General features: G+C 40.5%; 1 protein-coding gene across 3 annotated transcripts in view; it reads right to left on the bottom strand.

The window, feature by feature from the left end:
• The window catches only part of PRKCD (protein kinase C delta), a 128,960-nt gene that overhangs the window by 11,660 nt on the left and 104,132 nt on the right, over window positions 1-13,168 (bottom strand). For all 3 annotated transcript variants that reach the window (XM_089681963.1, XM_089681965.1, XM_089681964.1), the window contains exons 15-17: window positions 10,305-10,443; window positions 8,916-9,104; window positions 8,600-8,728 (exon numbers count right to left, since the gene is read on the bottom strand). In XM_089681963.1, coding sequence (XP_089538089.1) covers window positions 8,600-8,728; window positions 8,916-9,104; window positions 10,305-10,443 — 457 coding nt within the window. The remainder of the gene's footprint in view (window positions 1-8,599; window positions 8,729-8,915; window positions 9,105-10,304; window positions 10,444-13,168) is intronic.

Here is a 13,168-nt window from a genome sequence, read left to right as displayed (position 1 = left end):
AAGAGCCTGTTACACAGTTTAAGGTTAAATTGTATTTCGTCTAACTTCCATGAGTGGCCAGGTGTCCTCTTAAGTGACCTGAGACTGAACAGATTTCTCCCTATGCTAGAATCGCCACTGAGATAGTTGTATATCGTGATCATGTCCCCTCTTAAGCGTCTCTTCTCCAGAGAGAATACGTTTAATGACTGCAGTTGTTCCTTCAAACTGAGGTTCTCCCTTTATTAGCATTGTTGCCTTTCTCTGGACTCTCTACAATTCCACCACATCCTTCCTGGAGACAGGTGACCAGAACTGGACAGCACACTCAAGGTGTGGCCGGAATGAGTTTTGTAATGGTGTAGAATTATAGTTTCTTTCTCTTGAGTAAATACCTTTTTTAATGCATGCTAATAGTCTGCTAGCTTTGCTTGCTGCAAATTGGCATTGCATGCTATTGCTGAACCTGTGACCTACTAGGACCCCCAGATCTTTTTCCATACTGGATTCCCCCAAGGGTTTTCCCCTTAGTGAGTAACTTGCATTTGTATTTTTAGACAAGTGCATTACTTTACATTTTTCAACATTAAACCTCATTTGCCATGTAGTTGTCCACCCCTTTACTTTATTGAGGTCTTCTTGAAATGTTTCTATATACTGCTGTGAGGTTATTGCCCTGCTTAGCTTTGTGTCATCAGCAAACACTGAGATTGAACTATGTATACCAACCTCTATTGAGAACTATTGAGTGAGCTGTGATTGGTCACAGCTTGTCACATGGTACAAGGCTGTTGTGAATAGCCTTGTACCATGTGACCTCTGTGATCATTCACAGATTTCACACGTAGTAAGCAATGATGTCACAAGTGGCATCTTGCTTACTACTTTGCATGTGATCACTGATTGGCCAATCAGTGATCACATGACCGGGACCTCATACAGAGGTCCCATCCGATGATCGGTGTTTCAATGTGTCCGGAGGAGCGCGCACACCTAGGAATGGCCCCTGGAGTGCCACAGTCCTGCCGTTTATAAACAGCAGGTGGACGGCAAGTGGTTAAATTAAAGAAAAAAAAAGGGGGGCACAGCATGAAGTATTTATGCACAGTGGGAACTCCAAAAGCAAGCTGTGCAACCCGAGCTGTGGATAAGGGGGTACAACCAGTGCTCCTATACAGGGCCCTGGCAGCTGGGTAAATTTGATGTGGGCAGGGAGGGTAATCGGCACGATGGGGGGTGGGCTATAAATGGAACTGATCCCCTGTATGGCTCTCTGTAGCAGCTGAAAGCTGGCTTCTTCTCCTTTCCCTGATGCTGGCTTTCAGCTACTGCAGAGAGATCCATACAGGGGATCAATTCCAGTAATTTTTGTATCAATTAACAAAATGGAAAGTAAACAGAAGAGAAATCCAAATCAAATCAACATTTGGTGTGACCACCCTTTGCCTTCAAAACAATATCAATTCTTCAATTCTTCTAGGTACACTTGCACATGGTTTTTAAAAGGAACTCCACAGTAAGGTTATTCCAAACATCTTGGAGGACTAACCACAGATCTTCTGCGGATGTAGGCTGCCACAAATCCTGCTGTCTCTTCATGTAATCCCAGACAGATTCCATAATGTTGAGATCATGGCTCTGTGGGTCCAAACCATTACCTCCAGGCCTCATTGTTTTTCTCTACACTGAAGATAGTTCATAATGACATTAATTGCATGTTTGGGGCTGTTGTCCTGCTGCAAAATAAATTTGGGGCCAATCGTACACCTCCCAGATGGTATGGCATAGAGAAGTATCTCTGTGTCTTTCTCAGCTTTGAGGACACCATTGCTCCTGACCAAATCTCCAAATCCATTTGCAGAAATGCAGCCCCAAACTTGCAAGGAACCTCCAGCATGCTTCACGGTTGCCCACAAAAACTCATTATTGTACCACTCTGCAGCCTTTCGTCAATAAACTGCCTCCTGCTATAGCCAACCATTTCAAATTTTGACTCATGGGTGCAGAAAAATGACAGGTGCTCTGGACTGAAGTCCCTGTGTTTTCATGCATTGGATATAGAAACAAGGCCAAGCAACTCAACTATGCATGGAAACATAGGAACTGGCCAAAGAACAAACAGGCTGGTCCTGCTTCTGCCCAGCAGGGTCTAGATACTTCTTATAAGACAATGCCAACAATCTGCATATCTGGAAAGCTTGGTGCTGCAGCAATGTGCTAGATAAAAAAGAATGAAAAGAATGTTCATTAAATAAAAGATAAAAAATTAACCACTTGCCTACCGGGCACTTTTACCCCCTTCCTGCCCAGGCCAATTTTCACTTTATAATTTTTTTGAGACAGAGCTTTCTTTTGGTGGTATTTAATCACCACTAGTTTTTTATTTTTTGCTAAACTAACTAAAAAAGACTGAAAATTTAGAAGAAAAAAAAAAACTTTTTTTCTTAGTTTCTGTTATAAAATTATGTAAATAGGTAATTTTTCTCCTTCACTGATGTCCACTAATGAGGCTGCACTGATGGGCACTTATAGGCTGTACTGATGGGCATTGATTGGCAGTACTGATGGGCACTGACAGGTATCACTGGTGGGCATTGACAGGCATCACTCATAAATGGTACTGATAGGCGACACTGATTGGAATTGTTAGGCAGCACTGATGGGCACCGATAGGTGGCACTGACTAGCACTGATTGGCAGCAATGACTGGCACTGATAGGCAGCACTGAAAGGCAGCTCTGATGGGCACTGATATGTGGAATTGATGTGCACTGGTATGTGGCATTGATGGGCACTGATAGGTGGCAGTTATGAGCACTGAAAGGCAGCACTAATGGGCCTACACGGATAATCAGGGCACTGATAATCAGTGCCCTGCTGATCAGTGTGGATGTCCCCTCTGAGGAATGCAGCTTACCGGCTCTCCTCAAGCGCTGTCAGTGTGAGGAGAGGACTGCCAATAACCAATATTTCATATTTACATGCGATCAGCTGTCATTGGACACAGCTGATCACATGACAGAGCCTACGTCATCGGCTCTTTACTGCAATCTGTGATCTGCTGTGTCCCAGGGACACAACGCACCACCGATTGCCACACCGTGCTGCCCCCAGGGGTGCACATACGCAGCTAGAGTGGGAGGACATCATATGAGGTCCCCCCAGAATGAGAGAACCACTGCCCTCCCGTCATTTCCTTATATGGTGGGTAGGAGGCGATTAAAGGAAAAGTTCACCTTTTACAAACAATAATAAATGCACATCTCTTTTGCAGGTAATAAAATGTGCACTTATTATTTTCTATTGGGAGCCTGTAAAGTAGATGCAGATTGTCAATGTAAGCGGTTTGCTCATACCTGGTACAAGCAGGCAGTTACACAATGACAGGAAGCATCAATGAACTTCCTAGAGCACTCACAGTGCTCTGGTACTTCATTGAGAACTACTGTACAAGCTGTCATCCACAAAGGCTGATGGCAATTGTAGTTCTCCTAATCACAGAACTCTGTGAATGAACGACGAGGCAGTGTTTTTTAAACTGTGTCAGCAGGAGTGGGGAGAAGATCCCTGGCCTGCTGTCAGAGTGAGGACTCGGGGAAGGGGGCACAGCTGCAATAGTAACATGTTACACCATAAATACGGGAGGGGAGCATACATCTGTCCTACTAAGACACTAGCAAACACTAGCAAAAAATGGTGGCAGGCTGGCAGTGGGAGGGTTTATATTGGGCTGTCTTTTTATTTTTGTTTTGCAGTGTCAATTTTCCTGAAGGCAGCAGCATAAATTATAGACCTGAATACTACATCCTGGGTCCCTTAATGTACCATTAAGAAACACATTTTTTGCTTGTGATATTATCAGTTAAACACAATTTTTACTTGTAATATTATCTGACCGTTTGTATCAGCAAAAACAGCAGGAAAGAATGGGGAGTACACAGGAACCTTATGAACAAAAGAATAACTTTTAGCTTACTTTTTTAATCCAGGATTGCACTGATCTGCACTGGGAAAATGCCAAACAGCAAGAGTGAGAGTTTGAAAGCTATGAATATTTCTGTCCTGACCCTCACACACTTCTGACCCATGCTCTCATCGACTTTTCTGTATCTGACTAGAAAAAACTCCCAGCTCTGCCTTGGCTAATTCGTATCACAACTAATAACAGAACTGACAGTAAACAACACACAAAATAACCAGTGCCTTTTTAAACTTTGTACCGGATGTAACAAGCAATAGAAAAAGTAAATAGATAATTTCATCCAAAATAAATGTGTTGCCAATAATCTTTTTTTTTTTTTTTTGTTAGTAGTCTGACTTTTTATCCATTTTAGTGGCCACCTTGCCAAGTGTTGTAAAAACATGTTTTGCTTAGGAAAAACAAGTCTAAAGCTGGCCATATATGGATCGATTATTGGCCAGTTTAGGAGGGGCCGGACAAATATTGATCTATGTATGGGCTAGCTGGTTGTACACAAGCCAATCAACCAACTTGTGTACAACCAGCCTGTTAGGTTTTCCCTGAACGATCAGTGCCACTGGCTATAGCCAACAACACTTATTATGGTACCCTGCCGGTGGAGAAGTGTGGATGGAGGAAATTGGCTCATATTTTTTGTTCAACCCACTGGTTGAATGAAAACATGTGTTGCTGTCTTAAAGCATGGAGCATTTTCTCTGTCTCTTTAGAAAAACTAGAGCGCTCTGGGAGTCTTTTGTAATGCAGTTACTTTAGTTTGTACAAAACCTAAAATAAAATTGACTCAAAACCATTAGAGGTATCTCTTATGGGGAGAGGGACTTAAAACACAAAAATTACATGGAGGCATATGTATGTTCCTACCTCTTGCTAGTAATATCTCTTCTTGCAAATTCCCTACAAGTCTGCAAAACACATAACTACCCATTCACATTACGTGTGATGTGGTAACGCACGTTCCGACTTAAGCCCCATTCATTTTTTCATGTGTTTTGTCATACATTTTTATGCGTGTTTGTGTGCAATTTGTTCAGGTGTTTTCAGGCTTTTTGAGTTCTGGCATTTTTGTATTAGCCAATAGAGAAATTTAATCTGTGACGTCAATTGTTGCCATGTTTTGTCATGCTAGAAAAATGCTCATGGTCGTGCGACAAAATGCGCTAAGGTGCATGAAAAGGCGTGATTTGCACTTTTCCAAGTATTTCTATGGGAATGAAAACGCGCCACAAACACACCAATCTTCCCAAATGGAGCTACAAAAGTAGCTCCAAAACATTTCTGAGCTTCAAGTGACTTGGAGTGGAGATGTGAACCATCTCCATAGAGTTATAATGATGTTTTTCTCCCCAAACATTTTGAAGCTTTGAGCTTCACGCTACAAAACGCTGAAGTGTGAATGGGGCTTTAGGTGTTGGGGCTTTGCAACTCCTGACTTAGGTGTTGGGAGGCAAATTTTCTAAAATCAATTCGAAGTTAATCCAGACCAAGTAGAAAGAGGCAGTAAAAGTAATTTAGGTAGATATACTGTTAAAACTGCATATCCCTCATTAAACACAATAGGAATAAAAATTGCATATACATTATAACATATTCATTATAATTTACTTACTCATTTCACCTTTCATGTTCTGTAGATTAATAAAAACCTGGTTGATCCTGCTGTTTACTGGTGCTGCCTCTCTGCCCCTGCCCCACCACTACACCCTCTTATTTGGCTGCTTCCAGCTGTACTGCCCATGCTCCCTTTTCTTGTGAACAGACAAGCTATTCACTTCCTAGTCTGTCACGATGTAGGCTGCCCATGTGAATAGAGAGTCATCTTTGTAGGCTTTTAAACAGTAGATGAGTGACTTCCTTTTCCCCTCTTCCATGCCAACATGTTTCTAATCACTAGCGGGGTGGATCTAACAGGGAATGATTGATGGAGGCATCACCTAGTTATTAGTCCCCCCACATACAAAAATAATAGACAAAATGTTTTTAAATTAGAATTTCTATGAATGTTTAAAGCAATTTAGTTAAATTTATTTTTGCTTGAATCCCAAATAAGTTTTTTTTTTTTTCACTAAGTCATGTGACCACTACAGCACCAGTCAGCAGTATGCGGTCACAGGAAGACAGTTCATAGTTCAGTGAATTACGGTCACATCAGTCAGGGCCGCTGCAATACAATGAAGCTAAACTAATACAGAAAGTAAAAAGGTATTTGCCAGCTTAAAAAAAAAATTAGATGCTGCAGCATTGTGTATACACATTGTAATAATGAACTACAGTCAGGTCCATAAATATTGGGACATCGACACAATTCTAACATTTTTGGCTCTATACACCACCACAATGGATTCGAAATGAAACGAACAAGATGTGCTTTAACTGCAGACTGTCAGCTTTAATTTGAGGGTATTTACATCCAAATCAGGTGAATGGTGTGGGAATTACAACAGTTTGCATATGTGCCTCCCACTTGTTAAGGGACCAAAAGTATTGGGACAGAATAATTATAAATCAAACTTTCACTTTTTAATACTTGGTTGCAAATCCTTTGCAGTCAATTACAGCCTGAAGTCTGGAAAGCATAGACATCACCAGACACTGGGATTCATCCCTGGTGATGCTCTGCCAGGCCTCTACTGAAACTGTCTTCAGTGCATGCTTGTTCTTGGGGCATTTTCCCTTCAGTTTTGTCTTCAGCAAGTGAAATGCATGCTCAATCGGATTCAGGTCAGGTGATTGACTTGGCCATTGCATAACATTCCACTTCTTTCCCTTAAAAAACTCTGTGGTTGCTTTGCAGTATGTTTTGGGGTCATTGTCCATCTGCACTGTGAAGCGGCGTCCAATGAGTTCTGAAGCATTTGGCTGAATATGAGCAGATAATATTGCCCGAAACACTTCAGAATTCATCCTGCTGCTTTTGTCAGCAGTCACATCATCAATAAATACAAGAGAACCAGTTCCATTGGCAGCCATACATGCCCACGCCATGACACTACCACCACCATGCTTCACTGATGAGGTGGTATGCTTAGGATCATGAGCAGTTCCTTTCCTTCTCCATACTCTTCTCTTCCCATCACTCTGGTACAAGTTGATCTTGGTCTCATCTGTCCATAGGATGTTGTTCCAGAACTGTGAAGGCTTTTTTAGATGTCGTTTGGCAAACTCTAATCTGGCCTTCCTGTTTTTGAGCCTCACCAATGGTTTACATCTTGTGGTGAACCCTCTGTATTCACTCTGGTGAAGTCTTCTCTTGATTGTTGACTTTGACACACATACACCTACCTCCTGGAGAGTGTTCTTGATCTGGCCAACTGTTGTGAAGGGTGTTTTCTTCACCAGGGAAAGAATTCTTCGGTCATCCACCACAGTTGTTTTCCGTGGTCTTCTGGGTCTTTTGGTGTTGCTGAGCTCACCGGTGTGTTCCTTCTTTTTAAGAATGTTCCAAACCATTGTTTTGGCAACGCCTAATGTTTTTGCTAATTCTCTGATGGGTTTGTTTTGTTTTTTCAGCCTAATGATGGCTTGCTTCACTGATAGTGACAGCTCTTTGGATCTCATCTTGAGAGTTGACAGCAACAGATTCCAAATGCAAATAGCACACTTGAAATGAACTCTGGACCTTTTATCTGCTCATTGTAATTGAGATAATGAGGGAATAACACACACCTGGCCATGGAACAGCTGAGAAGCCAATTGTCCCATTACTTTTGGTCCCTTAACAAGTGGGAGGCACATATGCAAACGGTTGTAATTCCTACACCGTTCACCTGATTTTGATGTAAATACCCTCAAATTAAAGCTGACAGTCTGCAGTTAAAGCACATCTTGTTCGTTTTATTTCAAATCCATTGTGGTGGTGTATAGAGCCAAAAATGTTAGAATTGTGTCGATGTCCCAATATTTATGGACCCGACTGTATGTCACTTAACCCTTTTGTATTCAATACCATTTAATGTACAAGTTTAGGATGTATACTACTCTACCATGCATTTTATCCTGATTTGTTATTTCCTACTCAGCACTTTACTGTCAAATTAACACATATGTCAATTTCTCCACCTTTTTTTATAGTGATTTAGAAAAAATCATATATCTCGTTATGGAGTATCGAACCATTCCCTTCATACTGTATTCTATATTACAGTTCTAATTATCTAGGATACCATAGATAAGGAAGAATGACCCCGTTTCTTTTCTCTATTGATCATACACATTATCATTTCTTTATTATAATTCTTACAATTTCGTAAGATCATTATTTCCCCAAGAAGGATGAGAATTTATTGCAATAATTCTGTCCAAGGGGCATGCTTTTTTTTTTTAACAGTATTTTTTCTCCATTCACTTACTCCTCTCATACTTCATACCCTAATAAGGTGATCTCCCCAATCCTGCATGTGATGTAATCTCTGCATTAGCATAGTAACCCAGCCTATATGAGTATCCTCATGTTTTAAATGAGAAACATAGTGTAATATCAAGATAAGATTGCCTTAGTTTTATGCTTGGTCTGGATGAAGAGAAGCTGCACTTATGATTAAGGTTGCAGGCCGACCTAGAAGCTTTATGACAAACTTACTAGTTTTGGCAAAAGGTTATAACAAAATTTAGTTAGAAAAATGTGTACAATGAAATACATACCACTTTTGGTTTAAAGGGTGGTTCTACTTCTCTCTTTTCCAAAGCAGTCCAGTTGATAGTCTTGAAGAAAGGATGTAACTTGATGTTTCCAGTTACACCAAGTCTCTTTGTGGGATCTCTCACAAACAGCTTCAAAATAAGAACATTAACATAAGAAACTGATAAGCAGCTATTTACACGCATTACATTGTGTGACCTAACAGATTAATCACCGACACGGATTTGTGGTATAAAAAAAAAAAAAAAAAAAAAAAAAAAAGACTGTATACAGGATGACAACAAAACTCAGACATTAGTGAGAGACTCCCACCCATACCTTCTCTAGGATGTCTTTGGATTCCTTTGTGATCCATCTTGGATAGTGTGGAGTGTCCATTCTAATGGATTCAAACAGCTCATCCTCATCATCACCATGGAAAGGAGACTGACCAATCAACATTTCATACAGCAGGACTCCAAATGACCACCAGTCTACAGAAAATGTGTACTTATGTCCATGTAATATCTGTAAGTATACAGTTACCCAAGATTAAAGATCAACCTGTCTAGAACAGATTTTAAAGTTATATATATAGTAGTTTTTATTTTACAATGAGAAATTAAGTGGTCAAAAAAATAATACAGAACTCAGCCTGTATGTCCAATACAGAAGCCAGCAGGGACGAGGAATTTAGAGCTTGGGATCTAGTTCCATTGACAACATCAGGCAAACATGACTGTTTTAGGCACCCTGGCAATAATTCCTGACTCGAATAAAAGAGTAAACTGCTATTTTTGTCACATGACATCAAAGAAACTTCAGTATCAAGAGAGACCTACTGTATACTTGCTGAGAAAAGTACCTCCAGCCCCAGGGCATGATAGGCTATTCCTTGCAAGATGAAAATTATAGCACAAAAGCCATAAGCATAGAAAGTTTGTGCTAACATTTACATGCATACAGCGTACACGGATCCTGCTGGCCACCACTGTTCAGGGCCAACATGTAAATATCAGGGGAGACTGCTAATTACACTATTGAAGTTTACATCCCCTACTGAATGTGTCATTCATGAGACCTATTCTGAACGACTGAGGCCCAAGGTCATTCTGCATGCGTTGCGGCAGGAATAATTCATATGAGGGACTATGTAAACATTAATGAAGTATAATTAACAGCGGAGGTGCCAATAAGGTCCACATACGAGATATGCATGTACATTTTAGCCCAAATGTTTACTTGGGTACGGGGTAAATTATGATACAAATATGGACTGCGCATACAGATTTTTTTTTTTTTTTTGCACTGCCCAGTGCAAGCATGTCAGTGGGCCCATAGACTTCTATAATGCTGCATACAGATATGTACAAAGTATATATTGTACACCTGCAGGCCAGGGCATTCTCTGCCCCTTAGCTGCATGTACACAAAGAGTGACATCAATGACCTAACCCAAGTTTGGACCAAACCAGAGATCATCACTATTCACTATCGTTTAGTATCAAAAACAAACCTAAAGTCAGGTAAGTATCTAACAGGGCAGAAGGATATTAGTATATGGAGATGTTAACTCCTGTTGATACAGAAATACTGTATAATAAAAATTTCCACTTTCCTTCTACAGAGGATGCCCCCAGACAATATGCATCAATCACTTTAGCATGACAGCTCCATATAACTGGAGGTAATATCTATGAATACTTATTAGACAGTTGTTATTCGTACCTCTGGAGCAATATAATCTGGGGTCCCACAGAAAGTGCTTGCTTTATTTTCATCAATAACATTCTCCTTGCACATACCAAAGTCTGCAATCTTGATATGACCATCCCGATCCAACATCACATTATCCAATTTCAGATCTCTAAAGGGAAACACGAAGTTTTGCACACATTCTCAAATCTCCTTAGGACTAGTAGGTATTCATACCATAATTTGATATCCTTCTACATTTTATCTAATATACGGTAAGTATATAAAAATAACTAAGTATTCATATATTTTTGCCTACACACAAAGTGGACTTGCACTCAAAAAGTGAAGATTTGTTACATTACAGGGAACATTTAGAAATAAGCAGTACCCTGAAAATGTGTCTTTGCCTTGAATTCCTTCCTAGTATGTGAGGGTCCCTAGACACTCCTGTGCCTACAGACTGTGTACCTGTAGTGTGAGAGCTAAGGCATTGCTGCCTTTGACTCCTAGTCTAGGGAGATTTGGAAATGTCACTACTGTGCTGCTCACTGTTATTGCTGGAGGCTCTGATATGAAGATGCAAAGCCCTGCCTCTGACAAGATGGCAGCCTCCACAGAGGGACATACTGCAGAACAAGGATCGGCAAGTCAGACTTGGGGAAATATCGGCTGCAGGGAGACCACAGACAACACTGGTGACTTTACCCTTTAGCCTGACTCTTTTGGAGATAGATAGTAAATATCTATCTACAGGTAGATATACTTCTCTACACCTGTTTGTTTGGACTCTAATATTCCTGTAGCGTTTATCACCTAGGGAAGAGAGTTTACAACCCACTACTTTTTCTGCAGTGTAGATTTCTGCAAAGCGTTTTCATTTGCCACAGTACAATTTGGGTATGCCAATACAGTCTCATTCGATGAACAACAGAAAGTTTTTAATACTTTCCCCCTAGAACATTCTTCCCTAGTAACCTCAAGAAGTATAATTGTTGGTGAGATTTTTTTTTGTAATTGCATATACATTTGAGGACCATGAAAGATTCTCCGAAAAAAAAAATGTATATATATATATATATATATATATATATATATATATATATATATATATATATAGATAATACTAAAATAAAAATTTTATCCCAAAGGAAGGAGGAAAGTGACAGACCCAGCTTCAGCAATGTCTCAAAAACATAAGTCTGGAGTAATGGTGTTAAAGGCTGAGCTGTGGTGTATAAACTGCATTCTCTTGTAGTTTCCTGGGCCATCCAGATGACTCAATGCCATATCCAACGTTAATGCAATGGCATCTAGAGCTTCCAGAGATCAGTTCATCTTTATTCTTAATATTATACAGGATTTATATAGCACCAACAGTTTGCGCATCAGTTTACAAAATTAAGGTAGACATCACAGTTACAATAAAATTTGGTACAAGAGGAAACTTTAAATATTAGATTTGAATAATAGTTTTGGGTTTGAACCTAGTTACTGTATATTGGGAGTAGTGATGCTCAACAAGGTACAGGTGAAACTCGAAAAATTTAAATATCGTGCAAAAGTTAATTTATTTCAGTAATGCAACTTAAAAGGTGAAACTAATATATGAGATAGACTCATTACATGCAAAGCAAGATAGTTCAAGCCGTGATTTGTCAGAATTGTGATGATTATGGCTTACAGCTCATGAAAACCCCAAATCCACAATCTCAGAAAATTTGAATATTACATGCAATCAATAAAACCTCTGAAAAGTATAAGCATGCATATGTACTCAGTACTTGGTTTGGGCCCCTTTTGCAGCAATTACTGCCTCAATGCGGCGTGGCATAGAAGCTATCAGCCTGTGGCACTGCTGAGGTGTTATGGAAGACAAGGATGCTTCAATAGCAGCCTTCAGCTCTTCTGCATTGTTCTGTCTCATGTCTCATCTTTCTCTTGGCAATGCCCCATAGATTCTCTATGGGGTTCAGGTCAGGCGAGTTTTCTGGCCAATCAAGCACAGTAATCCCACTGTCATTGAACCAGGTTTTGGTGCTTTTGGCAGTGTGAGCAGCTGCCAAGTCCTGCTTGAAAATGAAGTCAACATCCCCATAAAGCTTGTCTGCGGAAGGAAGCATATAGTGCTCCAAAATCTCCTGGTAGACGGCTGCGTTGACCCTGGACTTAATGAAGCACAGTGGACCAACACCAGCAGATGACATGGCTCCCCAAATCAACACAGACTGTGGAAACTTCACACTGGACTTCAAGCATCTTTCAGTGTGTGCCTCTCCATTCTTCCTCCATACTCTGGGTCCTTGGTTTCCAAATGAGATGCAAAAGTTGCTCTCATCAGAAAAGAGGACTTTGGACCACTGAGCAACAGACCAGGTCTGTTTTTCTTTAGCCCAGGTAAGACGCTTCTGACGTTGTTTGTTGTTCAGGAGCGGCTTGACAAGAGGAATACGACATTTGAAGCCCATGTCCAGGATCCATCTGTGTGTGGTTGCTCTTGATGCACTGACTCCAGCCTCAGTCCACTCCTTGTGAAAGTCCCCAACACTTTTGAAAGGCCTTTTCCTGACAATCCTCTCCAGGCTGCGGTCATCCCTGCTACTTGTGCACCTTTTTCTTCCACACTTTTCCCTTCCACATAATTTTCTATTAATGTGCTTTGATACAGCACTTTGGGAACATTCAACTTCTTTTGCAATTACTTTTTGAGGCTTTCCCTCCTTATGGAGGGTGTCAATGATGCTTTTCTGCACAACTGTCAGGTCAGCAGTCTTTCCCATGATTGTGATTCCTACTGAACCAGACTGAGAGACCAAATAAAGGCTCAGGAACCCTTTGCAGGTGTTATGGCTTAATTAGCGGATTAGAGAGGGACACTTTGAGCCTAGAATATTGCA

The sequence above is a fragment of the Staurois parvus genome, unplaced genomic scaffold, assembly GCF_062004578.1.
Source record: "Staurois parvus isolate SC_StPar_1 unplaced genomic scaffold, SC_StPar_1.0 ptg000282l, whole genome shotgun sequence".
NCBI lineage: Eukaryota > Metazoa > Chordata > Amphibia > Anura > Ranidae > Staurois > Staurois parvus.
The sequence above is the reverse complement of the archived record's forward strand: the minus strand, read 5'-3'. Positions and strand labels throughout refer to the sequence as shown.